The sequence below is a fragment of the Lacerta agilis genome, chromosome 4 (assembly GCF_009819535.1).
Source record: "Lacerta agilis isolate rLacAgi1 chromosome 4, rLacAgi1.pri, whole genome shotgun sequence".
In the NCBI taxonomy this organism is placed as follows: Eukaryota; Metazoa; Chordata; class Lepidosauria; order Squamata; family Lacertidae; genus Lacerta; species Lacerta agilis.
The window spans coordinates 35,188,148-35,207,846 of NC_046315.1; the positions used below are offsets into that span (position 1 = coordinate 35,188,148).

General features: G+C 43.0%; 1 protein-coding gene across 2 annotated transcripts in view; it reads right to left on the reverse strand.

The window, feature by feature from the left end:
- Positions 1–19,699, reverse strand: part of MORC1 (MORC family CW-type zinc finger 1) — a 50,702-nt gene that overhangs the window by 17,809 nt on the left and 13,194 nt on the right. For both annotated transcript variants that reach the window (XM_033146698.1, XM_033146699.1), the window contains 10 exons: positions 19,348–19,435; positions 17,693–17,801; positions 17,274–17,433; positions 15,745–15,850; positions 14,117–14,242; positions 13,048–13,127; positions 10,725–10,798; positions 5,180–5,244; positions 3,808–3,951; positions 2,161–2,315 (listed from right to left, as the gene is read on the reverse strand). In XM_033146698.1, the coding sequence (XP_033002589.1) occupies positions 2,161–2,315; positions 3,808–3,951; positions 5,180–5,244; positions 10,725–10,798; positions 13,048–13,127; positions 14,117–14,242; positions 15,745–15,850; positions 17,274–17,433; positions 17,693–17,801; positions 19,348–19,435 (1,107 nt within the window). The remainder of the gene's footprint in view (positions 1–2,160; positions 2,316–3,807; positions 3,952–5,179; positions 5,245–10,724; positions 10,799–13,047; positions 13,128–14,116; positions 14,243–15,744; positions 15,851–17,273; positions 17,434–17,692; positions 17,802–19,347; positions 19,436–19,699) is intronic.

The following is a 19,699-nucleotide window of genomic DNA, read 5'->3' on the forward strand; positions in this document are numbered from 1 at the left end:
CTTTCCTGCAGCTAACTGCAGTGTGAATTGGGGGGTGGGTGGGTTGAATATCATTACAATTCCCTTAAGAGGAAATAGGTAAATATCTCCACCCCACCTTTATGAGCATTGCTTCTCCATGCCAGTAATAAAAATGATAAAGAATGTGACATGATTGCAAGTGGCACAATTAGCATTAGCCTTTCATTTATCATAGTCCTACACACTTTGTGACCCACTAATCTGAATTTCATCCACCAGAGGCTTCACGTCTTATATATAAAGCAAGAGTGCACACAGAGGGGGGGGAAGAGACTATAATTGCTACTGGCACTCAGCTATTGGAGAGAGTGCATCTGTTGTTTCATAGTTAACCAAGGAAAAGTATTTGGAAGGCAAAGTCAAAGACGGGGAAGGGGAAAAAAGAAGCAGCTTTGGTACATTATTTAAAACATTCAGAATTCACATAAATATTAATGATTAAAACCAGATTTTTAAATGGGCATCAGAGCAATGGCATTCAGATTCTAAAACGCAGGTTATCAAAACCATTTGCATATGCACACAGATCTGATTTTGCAAAAAGAATGCACAAACGTGTTTGCCTGTTCTTCTAGCCTCTCTGCTAGGTGAATAGCAATTGCTTGTCAGATTTCATTAGCGAGAAATATCTTGCAGTTTCCCATCTCCTTTCTATTCGCCCCTTGTTTCCCATGCCTTGCTTCTTCTGTTTGGAGAGGCTCATTAGCAGTAATCAAGCCATGCCCGGCCCCAAGACGTTTTGGTTCTCTTGCCATTATATTAAAATTGTTATCCCTCTAATGGGATCCTAAAATGGCTGCATTCCTCTCCGTTAGATCCTGAACTTCCTGCATCTCCTGTTCTGTTCTGAATTTAATACTTAACATTCTGAACTACCCAGGACTAGCTAGTGACCATTTTAAAGCATAAACTGGCCATTCTGTCCCTCACCACTGCTTTGGGCTACCCTATGACAAGCCTTTCAACCGATTCCTATGCATGTTGAGTCAACTGGTGTGTGTTTTTGTGAACCTAAAACCTAAACGGGTGTTGATATAAATTTTGCATGGATTGCTGCCTGCATTTTTCCTTATTGCATGGACTCTACCATGTAATCAAAGTCATTGTAGATGCACATTTTGTATCTTCTTGGTGTGTTCTTCCTTTTTTAAAAAAATGCACCTTTGGGCAAGGTGATCAAGGAATGTATCTGCTTATCTGAGAAAGAATGGGTTGAAAAGAGGCTGGGATGAAACATGAAGCCAGGGATGTACTTAGAAAAGGAAGGGGGTGGAACCCACAGATCGTCTTGTCACTCAAAGACCACAAAAACCTGGAACTGACCCTAATATCTAATTCTCACATTTTGCTGCATTCCACACAATTCTCTGTAAAATGCAGGATATATTTGAAATACAACAAGAAGAAAACCACACGGAAGGAACCATGCCATGGCCGCCCCTTGTCTGGCCCTGGAGTGGTGCTTCCATGGCCCCCCAAGCCTTCTGACTCTGTAGCATTATTACATTACTGGCAGCAGCTGGCATGGAATCAGAGCGCCTAGCAAATAAATGGCTCCCATTATCTATTACGAGTCGAGCAAACTTTTGTGTATCTCGGTGCAGGAAAAGGACTGAACCAGTGCAAGGATGAGTCAGAAGCTTAGTCACTCAGCCACTCTGATACATTAAGGGTAGATGTTCACATAACGTGCTTTTAAGGCCAGAATTGTAACTGCCCAAAGGCTCCTAATGCTTGAAACTCACACATTAGCAGCTCAATTACTGTTCAGGTAGCCCCTGAAAGACCTTTTAAAGTGTCAAGAGAGCCGGTATTTATTTATTAAAAGCTTTTGCCCTATATGACAAATCAGATGTGCAGGGACCATTTAGACTGGACAGGGATGACTTTGTTGCACTAAGCTGTTTGCTTAGAGGAGCTCACCACGAAGACCCTCTTGTTTTCAAAACTGTCACCACGCACCCCATCAAGGAGGGTCTGTCATGAAGTGGAGGCTCCACCCTGTGAATTATTCAGCTCACAGAACAGCACATATAGGGCTGGATTTTATGGGGACACCATGGGGCTGCTCAGTTGTACGTTTTGGTACCCTCCTGCTTAGACTACTGCAAGGCATTGCACATGGGGCCCACTACTTACTTAATCCTATGTCTTTCCAATACTGAACAAGACAGTTTTCCATTGCCTTCAACAAGCGGTTATATTCCCTGGCGTTTGCAAAGGCCTGCTTGTTGTGCGTTGGCTCCATGACTTCGCATGGCACATCCACGATCCCTACAGCTCCGGAACCAAAACTGCAATAATAAAAACATACTTTAGATTACACAGTGGGCAGGGCCCGATTTTAGATGTAGCTTCACCACAAACTGAGCTTAAAAAAAAATTAAGATACAGTGGCTGAAGTTCAATTTGGTAAAATCTTATAATATTTAGGATTTAGAATAAATAATTTGGATTTATAGTGCGTCCAAACTGCCAGTGTGGTGTAGTGGTTAGAAATTTGGACTAGGACCTGGGAGACCAAGGTTCAAATCCCTGCTCAGCCATGAAGCTGACAGGGTGACCTTGGGCCAGTCACTGCCTCTCAGCCTAACTTGAGCCACAGGGTTGTTGTAAGGATTAAATGGGGTGGGGGGTGGGGGAGGAAACCATTTACACCACCAAGAACACCATGGAGCAAATGGAGGATAAAATGCAATAAATAAATAAATAAATTACAAAGGCTCAGGGCAGGTAAAACGATTTGCCAGTCTCAGTTAGCCATACAACCACCATGCAAGGTAGTCTGCATATTCCTGTCTGAAATTTAGTATCTTTTTCAGGGCCCCCGCTTCAGGGATCCCTGCCAAGTGAAATGAGATGGTGGCTCCAGAGGAGAGGTCTTTCTTCGTGGTGGCGCCTCAGCTATGTGGCATCCTGCCCAGAGATGTTTGCCTGACACCTTGGAAGGGGTTGCCTTCCTTTTCCCCATCTTGTGTTTGGACTATATGTATGATTTCTCAGGAGAGAAGGTTCAAAGGGCAAGATAGAAAATAAAAGAATACACATTTGACTGTGATGGCACCACTGCAGAATTAAGAGACAGGATGCAGCCACAAATCTGGAAATGACCCTGCTCCAGACACAGTAGAGAGAGATCAGCAGGGCATTTACACCTGTGTGTCTTTGTGCAGAGCTTCGGTGCCAGAGTGGTGCTATGCTTCGGGTGTCAGAGGCAGTATGCCCCTGAATGCTCCTTGCTGGGAGTCACAGATTAGGAGAGAGTGCCGTGATGCTCAGGTCCTGCTTTCAGATTTCCCATAGTTGGCCAACTGTGAGAACAGAGTGTTTTACTAGATGGGACATTTCGTCCAATCCAGAAGGCTCATATTATGTTTTCAACCGGTTGCTCACCCAATGTGTGACAACCCTTTTACGTCACAGTCTGAAAGTTGCTATAAATCACTGCCAACCAACAAGGAGGATTTCCTCCCAATGCCAATACCAACTACAAAAGATGGATTTAACTCAAGACCACTTTCCCTCCAATGATTCAATGCAGAGAATATAGTTTTCTCTCCACCTTGATTTCATGCTTGCAACAGCCCTGTGCAGGAGGTCGGTCTGGGAGAGAGTAACTATCCCAAAGTCACCCATTAACCTTTGAAATAATACTCAAAATGACGCAGAGAATATTTCTATCTTTAAGGAGAACTTTGGAGCAAGCCCACTGGCATGTAGCATAAATGCATTTTCAAGTAACCCTGAAAGGTGGCCCTAAAACGCTGAAAAAGGAAGAACACTTACTAAGATCCTCTATTCTTCTGTGGCCCCACTTTCTCAAACATCTTGATCAAGCGTTTATTGCTGTAGATAAGCATGCCATATTGACTTCTGTTCAGAATGTTGACTCCAAATGTTAAGAAGAGCTTTTTGGGTTTTCTCAGATTTCTAAACAGAAAACAAAAGACTTTATAAAAGATTTCCCCATTGCACTTAACTTCATTTTGAAGGCTACTGACTTCCACAAGTAAACTGCATGCATAACTATGGATTTAACCAAATTTGATGTGATAAATCATCTGATTTTGCTCTGAGGCAAAAATGTTTAACTCATGCACTATTATTAAACAGATATTTATGTTTCAGAAGTATATCTCATGAGCGATTTCCAACATTTCCATTGAGACTTCCGTCTCACGAACACTTGACAGGAAGCACCACTGAACTCATGGTTAATTATTCTGAAGTAGGCATGGATAGGTTTCACTGTATGACTCCACAATGATTTTGAAAATTGCCTCAAATGCAGGAGACGTTATAACGGCATTAGGTTGGTGTTCCAATTAGAACTACAAACCACACTACTGAGACGATGGCCCCATCTGCACTACACGTTTCAAGCAGTATCATACCACTTTGAAATGCCATGGCTTCCCTCAACAAATCCTGAGACCTGCAGCTTGTTAAGGGTGCTTAGAATTGTTCTCCTGAAAGAGTTACAATTCTCAGAGTCATTTAACATCAATCCCTGACCCCTGGTCCTGTTAGCTAGGGATGATGGGAGTTTTAGTCCCCAAACAGCTGGAGGGCCAAGTTTGGCCATGCCTGCTCCAGCCTGTGGGCCTAGTTAGGCCTGGGAGGCCTCTCCAGCTGGCATGTAGAGCAGTTTTGTCCAAGCCGCAACCCACCTGACATGCATCTGACATCATACATGACACCAGGTCTGGTGCAAGCAAAGTTGCAACTCCCTGATCGTCAGAGCCTACAAAGCCACATCCCTTTGCCTGTGTGGTTCAATTTCAAACCTCGTGGGCAAAGGGAAACCCTTCACCTGACACCATGGTTCACCGAAAAACATTTTCCCAAGTGATTCAGCGCTGAATGTCAGCCCCATTCTTCGTAGTAGCCATACTGAACAGTGGCTTTCAGTGTTAGAAAGAGGCTTCCCTTTTCTCCTTACGACGTAAAGTTTGAACAACGGGGGGTAAACTCTCAGAAATGTTTCAATGCCTACAGAACTGTGAAAACATAATGCCAGGAATATATAGCACCCACAGGTGCCCATGCTTTAACTACAATTGGTCATTTTATTGGGCTTTTTTTTTTGCACTCGCTCCCCTTTCTTCTGTCGCAAGACCATTCAACCAAAAGTAAACCACAGTCTCGTTCAACTTGCCTCTGCTTGTCTTTCACTGTTTCCCTCATTTCCTTTTCATTCTCCATTGCGTCCATTAATGCGAGCTGAGCACCCCCATCACCAGAAAGGAAAGAGCAGCATAAAGGAAGAGCAGTAGAATAAGTCACTTTGAGCACATATTGCATTCCAAGAGCCTCCCAGAGATTATTTATCTGTTTCATTTACACCCCACCCTTTTTGCATAGGAGCTCAAGGGGGTGTACATGGTGTGTCCCCCCCCCACTTAATCCTAGTCTTCCAAATCCTAGTTTGGCTCTCTAACCACGACACCATGCATTATCCTAAAAATAAGCATTCTTCTCTGTGTTACACTTGTTTACTGGAAACTCTTGGATTACAACTCCATCGCGTTCCTTCGGGGTTTGACAACCTTATTTTCTGTCAAGGGCCACAACGTGCTCTCAGGTTCTTGCAAGGAGGGTGCATACCTCTGGTGGGTCATAAGGTTAGTAGAAATCAATAGCCTTCTCCTACATGAATTTTGTCTAATTCTCTTTAAAGCCACCTATCACTGCTTCCCAAACCGGAATTAAGATTGCCGGAAAAAATATCAACAACCTCAGATATGCCGATGATACTACCTTGATGGCAGAAAGTGAGGAGGAATTAAAGAACCTTTTAATGAGGGTGAAAGAGGAGAGCGCAAAATATGGTCTGAAGCTCAACATCAAAAAAACTAAGATCATGGCCACTGGTCCCATCACCTCCTGGCAAATAGAAGGGGAAGAAATGGAGGCAGAAAGATTTCACTTTCTTGGGTTCCATGATCACTGCAGATGGTGACAGCAGTCACGAAATTAAAAGACGCCTGCTTCTTGGGAGAAAAGCAATGACAAACCTAGACAGCATCTTAAAAAGCAAAGACATCACCTTGCCGACAAAGGTCCGTATAGTTAAAGCTATGGTTTTCCCAGTAGTGATGTACGGAAGTGAGAGTTGGACCATAAAGAAGGCTGATCGCCGAAGAATTGATGCTTTTGAATTATGGTGCTGGAGGAGACTCTTGAGAGTCCCATGGACTGCAAGAAGATCAAACCTATCCATTCTCAAAGAAATCAGCCCTGAGTGCTCACTAGAAGGACAGATCCTGAAGTTGAGGCTCCAGTACTTTGGCCACCTCATGAGAAGAGAAGACTCCCTAGAAAAGACCCTAATGTTGGGAAAGATGGAGGGCACAAGAAGAAGGGGACGACAGAAGATGAGATGGTTGGACAGTGTTCTCAAAGCTACTAACATGAGTTTGGCCAAACTGCGAGAGGCATTGAAGGATAGGCGTACCTGGCGTGCTCTGGTCCATGGGGTCACGAAGAGTCGGACACGACTGAACGACTGAACAACAACAACAAAATCACTGCTTCCTGTGGGAGCGAGTTCTGTAGTTTAATTATGGAGACTGTGTGGAAACTGATATCTGAATAGGGCTTAAAAGTAAGTAGTTAAATTGCCTTGTCTTGGACTGTGTCACGTTTATTTATATACAGCGGCTAGCATACTTTTCACACCATGCAAATATTTAGGTGTTGCATTCAAAGCATTAATCATAGTGATAGTTGTGGAAGGCTTGCAAATCAGCATAATGGGGATTAATGTATAATAGTGAACGTTCCTATGAATATAAATGATAATTTGTGCAGGTGCAATTAGTCTACATAATTATCACACTGAAAGTCTTCTGAAGTGGAATGTGCCTTCTAAACACTCTTTAGGAAATAATTGAATCTGAAGCCAATGCAGCTTAATAACGACTTTTAAGAGTCCTCAGCAATAGTAAATAGGCAATTAACAGGATTGGAAAATCTTCCCCACTGTTTAAAGGTCATGCTAGGCAAAACTTTCAAAAGCCTAGTATTAACACCGTTCATGGCCTATATTTCTGAGCAATTATCTTTTAAGTCTATCCAAGTAACAGAGCCAAATGTGGAAAAAGTTGACACTCTACATTGGCAGTTGTGGGCCAATAAAAGCGGCTTGCGAAATAAAGCAGACTTTGGACACAATTCACTGGGAAATCACTCTATTCAAGGCCAGTGAAATGTAAGGGATTGGTATTAGAGATTCTGCTTAATTTTTTTTTTTTTTTTTTTTATAAGAATTTATTGGCATTTTTCCAAACAACATATACCCTCACCCACACCCACAAATACAAAACAAATATGACAAATACAAACAGTGTCAAGATTCTTATAGTATCTTTCTAAAAAGAAAAATTTCTTTTTCCATATCTTGACCATTGACTTCCCCTGCCTTTTCACCTTCGATTTTATATCCTTAATCTATTTTATAACCATTTATTATGAAAAAAAAAAAAAAAAAAAAAAAAAAATTTAGTTCAATTGTATATTTACATCAAATTATCTTTTCAACACCTTACTAGTAAATACATCACCATAATAATACCTCATCCTAGTTCTTCTTAATTCAATCTTATCAATTTCTTAACTTAATCTAAGTCTTAATCTTGCTCCTCGCATCAAATCTAATTCTTCTATCCTTAAGATTACTGCTAATAACATAAAAACTTGAAATATCTCCTTTCATATACAAACAAAAATATAACAGAGTATTGTTGACAGTATTCACCCTCCACTTTCGATTTGCCGTGTTAGACTACTTTAAATTTTGTTTAAGACTTCACCCCACACCCCCTCTGTCCATTATTCTTCTCCTGGTGGCATCGGCACTGAACATCCGTGTAACTTCTCTCTCCCAACGTCCACAGATCCAGGCACAGTCCATGTCTCTTCTTGCCACGAGTTCAGAGGTGTCCATCTCATCATCTCCCTGCTTCTTCGGTTCTTTGTAACGTTCCTTTTCTTCTTGTAAATACCTTAATTCTCTGTCCCTGGCCCCCGAGCTCACACCCCGGGGACTGGATATAACAAATCTTAACGTCGCCTTGGGGCTGCCACCCCCAAAAAGCGAATTTCTTCTCCGAAGTTGCTCACTCAGTTCTCTCCATCTTTCCATCCACTCTCTCAGCTCATTAGCAAGACATTCTTCATAAGTGTCAAAAGTTTTAAAAGCCTCCTCTGTGGGCAATTGGTTCCCTTTCAGATCCCCACACAAGACTTTGACTTTTCTATAAACAAGTTCCACCTTCAAGGCAATGAGTCTCTGTTCATCTGTTAGTCCAGAGTTCAATACCAGTTCAAGGACAAAACCCAGCATACTGGCAGAGGAGGAGGAAGTGGGTGTTGTATTTCTGCTCTCCTCTTTGTTCAACGCCATTTTTCTGTGCTGAAGCGCAAACACCGCAACTTTAAATGGAGATATTTTCCTCTAATTAACTGCCCGAAAAAAGAGTTTGCCAGTCTCATGTGTCAATTTTAGCTACATTGAAACCAGTTCTGTAGCAGTAAACCCTCATTTGGTTACATTCTTCGGCTCGAAGGGAGGGAGGCAGGCTACCTTTCCCCTTCCCCCCGGATCGTTCCAAAAACGCGATTTTTAATCCAAATCTTTACTCACGACCACCGGGTTTTTAGCTCCATTCTTCGCAGGTAGAACTTGGACGCTCACCGCGGGCTTTGTCGCCGCATTTGCATCCCGGTTGGGGCATGTCCCCTGAAGCCCGGCTCCGGTTGTCCCTTCACCCCCACTCCCCCTTTACAGGGGGGGCAGGGGAAGGGTTCGGAGCCTCCGCGGGCACAGCCGGGGAGCCCAGGGTGCGGGACGCTCTTCCCGCACCCCAAACGGAGCCGCGCGCTGCGGTAGCGCGGCTCCTGACCCCCGGGATGGACAAGGCGCCTCGAGACCGAGGCAGCCTTCGACCACCCGGCGATGGCGTCGCCGCCGGAAGTCCGATTCTGCTTAATTTTAAGAACCTGGAAGTGGTTTACATGAAATAAATTATGCATTAAAAGGCATCAGTAAAAGTCAGAGTTAAGAATAAATTAACCTTAAAAATTAATTATTTAACATTTGTAAAGTTATTCACGAAATAAAAATAAAACCAGCAGTTAAAAATATTCATTATAACATATATGTACATATTAAAATGTGCATCAACTCTACATATCTGGTTAGGTTTTCCTAAACAAAAATGTGGGGGTTTTTTTGTTTGTTTTTTAGCAGGAACCATAGCTGTCAAGTCTCCCTTTTTTGTGGGAAACTCCCTTATTCCAAGCCGTTTCCCGCTGCTATCCCTTATTGTTGATATCCCTTGAATTTCCCTTATTTCTGGGAAGGAGAGTTGGAGTCCGGGGACTCCTTGGGTCCCTGCCTGCCTGCCTACCTCACAGGACTGTTGTGGGGATTAAATGAGGACTGGGACCAGGGAGCTCCTTGGAGAAAAAGGTGGCATATAAATACCTAATAACAAACAGACAGACAGACAGATATATAAAGAAGAAGAAGATAAAATAGACGAATGTTTCTCGGCAACAGGTGCTCAGATTAAGCATTGCTGCCCCTAACTGGAGGCAGAGCAGTGGTCCTCTCCTCCTGCATGAATTTGCCTAATCCTTTTCTAAAGCCATCCAAGTTGGTGGCCATCGCTGCTCCCTGTGGCAGGGAGTTCCAGAGGTTAACCGTGTGCTGCGTGAATAAGTGCTTTCTTTTCTCTGCCCTGATTTCTCTTTCCTGGGAGCTCTATCCTGGTGTAAATTAATTTGTAGCCTGGGGGGATTACCACGGTGTGGACTGTCCCCAGGGTAGGTGAGGGTGCTGATCCCTTATTTTCAAATCCGAAACTTGACAGCTATGGCAGGAACCAAAAACAGAACAGCGAAGGCGCCTGCCTATTGTTCACAGGCTGGAAGTTCCAGAATGCAGATACTGCAACACTAAGAGATTGATTCCTTATAAGTGCAAACATTGGGTGGTGCATGTGGAAGTGCCCATTCTGCAGACTGAAGTGGCACACAGACGGTAATGAGAGCCAGTTTGGTGTAGTGGTTAAGAGCGGCAGACTCGTAATCTGGGGAACCGGGTTCGTGTCTGCACTCCTCCACATGCAGCTGCTGGGTGACCTTGGGCTAGTCACACTTCTCTGAAGTCTCTCAGCCCCACTCACCTCACAGAGTGTTTGTTGTGGGGGAGGAAGGGAAAGGAGAATGTTAGCCGCTTTGAGACTCCTTCGGGTAGTGAAAAGCGGGATATCAAATCCAAACTCTTCTTCTTCTTCTTCTTCTTCTTCAAGTAACATCATGGACTGTGTATCAGAGTCCTCTTCTCCAGGTCCATAAAGGAACAAGGTTTTGCAACATCAGCCCCTACGACAGGTAGGTAGCTTGAACACTTGGGATTGGCCAGGTTCTTACTACGAGGAGCCTAACCTTTGCGGCTTCTTTCATTTCTCGCTCCAACCCCTAATTCTCAGGAATCCTGAGGCAGAAGATAGACCTTCCCAGCCAGATTTACCTAAGTCTGCCCCTAAAAGGTGGTTGCGTTCATATGTTCTTGCACAGCTTTCATTCATTTCCCCTGGAGGTTTCCCAGGTAAGACTGTGCCCTTTGGGTGGGCGGGGCAGGAAATAACAGCACACCCTAAATATCTCAAACATTTTTATCCTTGTTACTATACCTCAAGTTTTTCCTGGAAGACGGAGTCCTGTGACTGCTGTAGCATGAACTTGGCTTCTTTCACAGCATCTTCAGCTATAAGTATAAGCAAAGGCACCTGTTAAACCACGCCAGAGAGAAAGTAACCTGATCTGCCACACACAGGAAGAACACAACACGCCATTAAGCAAAACTCTGTTTGGCACCTTGGCATTAAACAAGTTCAGGTGAGCACACACTTGCCTTCCCCTCCAACCTAAGCACATTTGGGGAAGAGTACTTTATTTCCTTTCTGACTTCCCTGTTTACAATCCCCTCCCCTCATCCCCCCCAGCCATCTGTACATAAAACTCTTTAACTCTAGATAATGCTTCATGCATTTGAATAAATGGACAAAAAGCCTATATGCCATAATAAATTTGTTAACTTTATTAGCATATTGCCATAATAAATTTAACCTTATCAGCATATGTGCCACCATAAATTTGCTGACTCTTTCTGTAGAACGGGATAAACTTCTGGAGGCATCTAGGCCCAATTGAAAAGTGGTGTGGAGCAGGGGGGCAGGGGGAGAGGTGTCGGAGACTGTAGAAAACTTGCAACTGAAACCTTCCCATTCATTTCATGACATTACTACTTTTCAAGTGCAACTCCATGCAGCTTTATTCAAGCCAATTCTTAAATCCGCCACTTTTGCATTCCAGTAGTATGAGTGAATTATCTACCAATTTTCCTCAACATGCAGCGATATTTGTACTTGGCACTTGCTGTGGTGTCACAATTTTAAGAACATGCAGGATCGGGCCAACAGCCTGTCTAGCCCAGCATCCTGTTCTCAAAGTTGTTCATCCAGATGCTTATTGGGAAACCCAAACACAGGACTTGAGCACAACAGCACTCTCCCCACTCTTGTGGTTCCCAGCGACTGGCAGTCATTCACTCATTCATTTTATTGGTACGCTGCTTCCCCACCAAAATAAAAAAAATAAAAATCATGCTCAACAGCAAAGAAAACAGGAAGGCATTTCAAACAAACACTAAAAAAGCAGTTTCACAGCAATACTGCAAAACCGTAACATAGTAGCTATTTCATAACATAGCAAGTATAGTAAAATACAAAAAAGGCCACATTTCAATACGATAAATATAACATGATTACTTAAACAAAATGCAGTATCCAAGAGCAAAAATAACAAGGAAACTTCACAGTTTCACCTTCATCCTAGAAACACTCCTTTCGGGATGTTGCTCATTGCCCCTCTCCTGCAGCCATTTGCAAGGCTTCCAAGGGTGAGGCCTGGGCTACCTAGAAAACCCCTCCCATTCAGAGGCACACTGCCTCCGACAGTGGAGGCAGAACAAATCATTAGCAATTAAAAGTGAAGGTGCCGGTTTCAGGTAGATGTTCAAACCTTCACTGACAATTATCCAAGATTAACCAGGAACATAGGTGGAATCTACACACATAAAAAAACATTCTGAAAATGCTTTTTTTTAAGCGTTTCTTTTTAAATACGTTGAATTTTCCATAAGCTGCACCACTGCCATCTAGTGTCACATTGTATATTGCACTTAAAACACACTTTAAACGTTTTATTTGCAGCCGTGTAGCTGAGTCCATAGTCTCTTTATCTGAGGAACAATGAAAACAAATTCAAAGTCTATTACGAATTCAGGCAGGCAGTCACCTATATCCTCCACCCTCTTCCAAATGACCATCTGATTGACATCTGATGCTGCCTTCAACTTCCGCATTCTGTAGTCCAGGCATCCCCAAACTTCAGCCCTCCAGATATTTTGGACTACAATTCCCATCATCCTTGACCACTGGTCCTGTTAGCTAGGGATCATGGGAGTTGTAGGCCAAAACATCTGGAGGGCCGCAGTTTGGGGATGCCTGCTGTAGTCCAAGTGATCCCCAACCTGTTCTTTGAACACAAATCCCAGAAGTGCTTAATTCCATCAGTATTTGGTTTTCTGGAGCAGATTTTGAGGATGAGTTTAATTGCAAAAATGGAAGCCTGTTGTATGCATGGAATGATGGGCACTGGATACAACCCAGTTTTTTCCCCAGGCTATCCAAAATATGATGCCTACATCATTCTTTGTGTGCTAAACCCGTTGTTGTACCTATTCAACTGGTGGCCCACCAAGTGCAATGGCAAAAGTCATCCCGCAATGGGAAAGAGATGCATAACTAGATTTGCTCCACAGATGCCGGAAATTATTTGCTGCGAAGCAAAATTAGAAGTGATGTGCAAAAGCATCCCTTTATAAACAAAGCTGGCAACCACTTTAGAGAGCACTTAGTATTAAAACTATTAAGGTTACAGGACAATGCCTACCAGCCTTCACATCCATTTCTGCCTTTTGCAATTCATTTCTAGCAACATGTTTGAACGAAGATGATATGTATGGATACATCCTGTGAAGACAAGAAAAACAGTCATGGATAAAAGTTATCTGACATGCCATATGAAAAGACAAATCGGTATAATAACCCAATGAAGTTGACCCCTATTATTTCCATTTTGCAGATGGGAATGGCAAGGACTTCCTTGCACAAGCGAGGACAGGGTATGCACAATCTTTGTGCCCTACAGTAAACTGACTTGGCACAGGCCTCAAAAGTGCATGAAATGCTCAAAAAAATCAGTTGTGCCGTCCACAACCGATAGAGGATTCAGGACCATGATCTACATGGTGACAGAGGCATCATTGAGATTTCCTTTTATTCCAAGGACGGGCATTCGTCTGTTAGAATTTATCTGGTAAATTGATTTATTTTTAAATGTTTTGGTGGTATTCAGGTGTTTGTTTGTTTGTTTGTTTGTGTGTGTGTGTGTACTTGCCAAATATGAAGCACCATCCACTGCACTGTTAAACTGTATATTTAAGATCCCTCCCTCCTCACTTCACAGGCCCTCCATCACTCAGTGCAGCTAGAACTGGATCAGATCCTATCATTGCTGGAACTTGTATCAGAACATTCATGCAGCTTGTTAAACCGTACTTCAAATGCATATTACACGTTATAAGATTAGGAGTCCATTAAAAAAGGACCTCTGTAAGTGGCCTATAATCATTTAGTGGCACCTTTACAGAATTGCCTGAGCAACTTTCACTCAAGTGAAAACATCCACAGAAAAACAAACAACACACCCCTCCTCTCCCCACAGTTCGGTGATTATCTTATGTAAAGTGTTCTTTGTTCTGGGTCAAAGTGTTTGGTCACAGCTGATTACTCCCAGCCTGCCAGTGTGATTTGAACTTTGCTTAGATTACAAATTGCTCCGCCATCAAAGTCAATTTCTCTCCATGGCCAAAAAGAGAGAGTAGCTAATGCTTTCAAGCACACTGCTTTGGAAATTTAAATATCTAGCTTTATAATAGTCTTAGGAAAAGCTGGCTCACCTGGGTCTGTAAAAGCAATGCGGCAAATGCTTGGTTTCTACTTCCTTGGTTTGAATGAATATCTTCATTCGTGGGTCTAAGTACAATATAGCTGTGTAGGCTCTCAGCGACTGTCGTTCTGGAAGGCTGACACAGAAAAGTGTTTAAGGCAGAATAATTTTAGGCTCACAAAGGGAGAACTCTACTGGATAGAGGAAACTGGGCACGTAATCCACTTGAACAAAAAACAAACAAACTCAAAACATGTTGTCACTTAAGTGCTCTTGAAGCCTTTCAAGGTGCAATGCAATTCTTTCCCAAATCGTAACTTATACATACATATCTGGAGGAAGCATGAAATTAAACTAACTTTCTAAAACTTTTAATGCTGGCAATTCTACCCACCTTCCAGGGAAGAATTTAAATACCGAGTGAAATAGACCCAACTAGAGATAAAGGTCTGCTCATTGGTTCGCCAGAGTCCCATGTCAGCTGCTTTAGTATTTCTCAAGGAAGAGCAGGATATAATTAAAATGTGGCAAATAATAATAATAATAATAATAATAATAATAATAATAATAATAATAATTTATACCCCGCCGATCTGGCTGGGTTTCCCCAGCCACTCTGGGCGGCTTCCAACAGAATATTAAAATACAATAATCTATTAAACATTAAAAGCTTTCCTAAACTATTGTGAATTAGCACATGATCTTTGTGAGTATGTTGAATCCTGCACTGTGTTGCTATAGGATGCATGACCTTACACCTGGGTAAAAATGGAGCTATCTTCATGCCAGCACAGCTTGGGAGGAGGGGTTATACAGGCAATGACCAATTTATGCACATCCAATTGATGCGTGATTGCGCGCATGGTGCAGAACCTGGAAATGACCTGAAAACGTCACAAAAAGGGTGGAATGGCGGGCGGGGCGGAATGTTTTACATGAGCCCTGCAAGTAAATGCAGGGATCCGTAATGTAACCCCTGTGTAAATCAAGGATTGCTTGTACAATAAAGATTGCAGTCCCTTAATAAATATACCAGGTTGAGGAATGGGGACAGGGGGAGAGAGAGCATCAAGTTGAACAGAATGTTACACTGGCCACCCTACATCTAGCCACTGGAGAACCCAGGGGGCGTGAGCTGACTGGGCCTTCTTGGCATGCACAGAGGCATCAACACCCTGCTCTCTGTGCACCCAGTGAGCTGAATCACATCCATTGTTTGAAGCTTCTTTTAGGATGCAATCCCATGCACACTTTCCTGGGCATAAGCTCCACTGAACACAATGGGATTTCCTCCCAAGTAAACAGAGATAGGTTTGCACTGCTATTCTCTCTCTTTCTGCTCCTAATCCATTAGAATTTGCCTGTCATGGGGAATACATGGAAGAATTTGGGATTCGAAGTACACCGTCACAAAATTAAAACAGGTGTTAAATTCCATTCACCAACATATTTTAAGTGCATTCTGTGATTTCTAGTGTCCAAGCAAAACAGATTGTTTGCAAGGAGCATCTTCCAAATATATATTTTCATTCATACCCTTTGTCCATTCAACGTATTGTTTGCTTGCTCTGTAATGAGTCTCTATGCTACTCACAAAATGTCCACAGCATAAAATCAGAAAATGACTATGAAACTTACTTCTCCGGTGCCACAGCAAGCAACATATCCTCCTCATCTGTTAGGATATCAAGTTCTGGCTCAAAATTGAGTGTGAGTTTCAGATTGTATATTACCAGCAAGGTTCCTACGTGCGAAGGTTAAAATTATTACTGAAATATCAGTTTTACAATTCTTATGCCAGTTAAAGTAGAAGAGAAGTAACAGTACAATAGATAATTGCAGTTAAGCAAATTGGGGTCCAGTCACAAGATTAGACTCCCCTCCTCTCCCCAGATTAATATACTGTTAAGAGTTTGGGGAGGTGGGGAGTAGTTTGTAGGCAGAGACCTTTCTAATGCCTAGAATAGCGAAGTCAGCCTGGTAAAGTAAAGTAAAGGGACCCCTGAGTATTAGGTCCCGTCGTGTCCGACTCTGGGGTGCTCATCTCGCGTTACTGGCTGAGGGAACTGGCGTACAGCTTCTGGGTCATGTGGCCAGCATGACAAAGCCGCTTCTGGCGAACCAAAGCAGCGTACAGAAACACCGTTTACCTTCCCACCAAAGCGGTACCTATTTATCTACTTGCACTTTTTATCTGCTTTCGAACTGCTAGGTGGGCAGGAGCTGGGACCGAGCAACGGGAGCTCACCCCATTGCGGGGATTCGAACCGCCGACCATCTGATCAGCAAGTCCTAGGCTCTGTGGTTTAACCCACAACGCCAACCGCGTCAGTCAGCCTGGTATAGCCTGCTAAATATTGGAGTTTAAGGTAACAAAGGGAGTGACAAAGGGGTGGGCCCCTCTCCCGCAACTGCCTGTTACTTAGAAAGACAAAAGAGAGTTGAGTTACGTGAGACAGAAGCAAAGCTCCAGACTGGAAAGGCAGAGAGCGCACCATGCCTGATTTCTGCTGGAAAGACCCTCCTGGGGTGCTGATGCTGTGAGCCCCTCCATCACAAGCTCAGGTTGTATATATGTGTAAGTAAACCATATATCCTAAAGATACCACAGTCTCTTATGTGCCTCATTTCCAAAAGAAACACAAACCCTGGGTAAGCGCCTGGAACCCCCTGAAATATTGCACTGAGAGATTGGGGTGGCATGCAACAATACTTTGTCATAAGTCTAGGCGAGATTAATTCTTTTTTTTTTTAGGGGGGGGGGTCTCCAAACGGAAAAGTCTATCAGTGGCTAATACTTGTGGTGGCTGTGTACTATCATCAGATCAGTGGCTTGGGAAGAACTGGAGAGAGCCATTGCCCTCCTGTCCTGATTGTGAGATTCCCATAGTCATCTGCTTAGCCACTGAGGGAACAAAATGCTGAACGAGATGGATCTTTTGTCCGATCTAGCAGGGCTCTTATGGAGTCAAGAGAACGCTGCCTTTGCTGGGGGGAGGTGGTAAGGAATGGTTTGTTTGTATCTCATTCATGTGAGAGGAGCCAACTGATGAACAAAGATCCAAAATTATTCAGGGGAGAGGGGCACCCTGGCACCCATATTTAGTCCTCAAAACGCTAATTATAATGCATTGGTTAATTAGAACTTTCGGGGATAATAAAGTCACCTGTTTTTCCATAAATGGCATCAAACTGCTTCATCAGTTCAGCATTATTCTTAAAAGGTGAATATTTGTAAATTATGGACAACTGTGTAGCAAGCATTTCTGTAGTGCCTATTATTGGCTCTCTTGTGTGACTTGACCATGAAAGAATTGGGACTATAACCTGTAAAGGGAAACAAAATGAGAGTGGACCCAAATCAGAGATATTCTCCTTCACTCACACCTATCACACCCGAACAGGTAACTTTAGACAGTGCTGATGGTAGTGTGAATAGCACACCCCCTATCATATACCAGCAGCATTTTGAGTTTTATTAACGATGTTCCATTCCAGGAAGTCCCACCCCAGGAGTTCCGGTCCTGATGACACCATCGGCAAAGCAGGATACAAATATTTAAATGACAAATGAAGACAGACATACCTCACTGAGACCTTCTGTTTCACAAAACGTCTGAGACAAAAGGAGGCATGTCACTGTATTCTCTTCCTTGGTGAATAATATTAAGTCTTTCCCTATGCGCATGGACCCTCTATAGTAAGGATACAGGAAAATACAATTTTTGTAATAGCTGCATTGTCTGGATGTTAACACCCTTAGGACAATATAGGCAGTAATATAGACTAAAGTGGGTGTGCTGAAGGCAGAAAGGGATTTCCCATCAGCTAGCGAGCCCGAGGTTTCTCTTTACTTCCTGTCTGCACTATGGAGGACTAGGAAATACATTGACAATCCATTCCCTTCTAATACATTTAAGTTATCTACATAAAACGGTGCTTCCCAAACGTGTGTCTCCAGCTGTTTTTGGACTACAAATCCCATTATCCCAGTGGTCAGGGATGATGGGAATTTTAGTCCGAAAATAGCTGGACACCCAAGTCTAGGAAACACTGCAATAAAATGTAAATACTGCAGACAAATTATTGATGAGGCCCAGTCATAGGGACCATGAGACTCTTTTGTTACAACAGACACAATGGCAACCAGTCGGCTTCCAGTTACAATGCAAACTGCTGATTATGACGTCCAAAGACTTCATAGAGCCCATTATAGGGTACGTGTGGCCCTTTAGATCAGGCATAGGCAAACTCGGCCCTCCAGATGTTTTGGGACTACAACTCCCATCATCCCTAGCTAACAGGACCAGTGTTCAGGGATGATGGGAGTTGTAGTCCCAAAACATCTGGAGGGCCGAGTTTGCCTATGCCTGCTTTAGATGCAGACGGACTGCAACTTCCATCATCCCTGTTGGTTGGCCATGCTGCCTGGGGCTGATAGGAACTGGAGTCCAACCACCTCAACAGGGCCACAGGTTGCCCATCCCTGCCTGACACAACTTGGGACCAAGTTATCTGAAGTATCATATTGTCCCATGAGTCTTCCGGGGCTTTAAGATCTTCAGGAAGGGCCTTTTTTCTCTCCTGCCAGTGTCTTGAATTACATATGGCAGGGTATCAAGAAAAAAGTGCCTTCTTGGATAGCTGTTGCCAGGCTCTGGAATTCCTTGCCAAGAGAAGCCCACCTGGCCCCATCTCTTAATAACCTTCTGCTGGCAGGCAAGGACATTTTTAGTCAAAGCTTTGGCTTATAAACTGGTTGGCCATTATAAATATGGTGCAATTGGTTCAAGTAGTTTGTACCGATGTTATTAATTGGTTTTACCTGATTTTTTAATTGCTGTTTTACTGCATATTATGTTATTTTATTCCTAATTAATTTGTTTGCCGCCTTGACCTTGAGCACCATCTGGTGGAAAGATGGGATACTATTTCAATCATAATAGTATTATTATTGGGGAGGGTTTTTTTTGCTACTCTCATGCATATGTTTCCCTTGATGTAAACCACTTTACATCGAGCCATTTTAAAAAAAATGAAAACCAATATGCAAGACTGCAAAAACAAATAAACAGTTTCCCTCAATCCCAATACTTAAATATATAATGCAAGCCAAATCATCTTTACGGTCACGATTGGGAAACAGTTTTTCATTCAGCACAAAGTTAACAATTCTGAATCTTGCCATTAAAGGGGTGTGTGTCTGACAAACAAAACTGACAAAGAACAAAGAACTCTTACGATTTAAGCCCGTTGCCATAGCATCCAATCATGTCAGGCCTGCCCCGCTTAGAGGATCTTCCGAAGTGCACAAGATCCACAGTTTTTCCTGCAACAGATTTGTAATAAGGTTTCCCTCTAGGGTGTCCTCACTAGAATTCATTGTTATTCTAGTCCTTCACATTTATTAGCTTGCTTTACTCTTCACAGCAGATGTGGGGTGCCTGTGGACCTTCAAGTGTTTTTGGAGTCCCACCAGCCCAAGCCAGCATGGCCTATCACCAGGGATAATGGGAGGAGGTGCCATCCTGCAACTTCTGGAGGGCTACAGGTCCACCACTCCCGCTTTACAAGCTTTTAAGATAGGTATTTT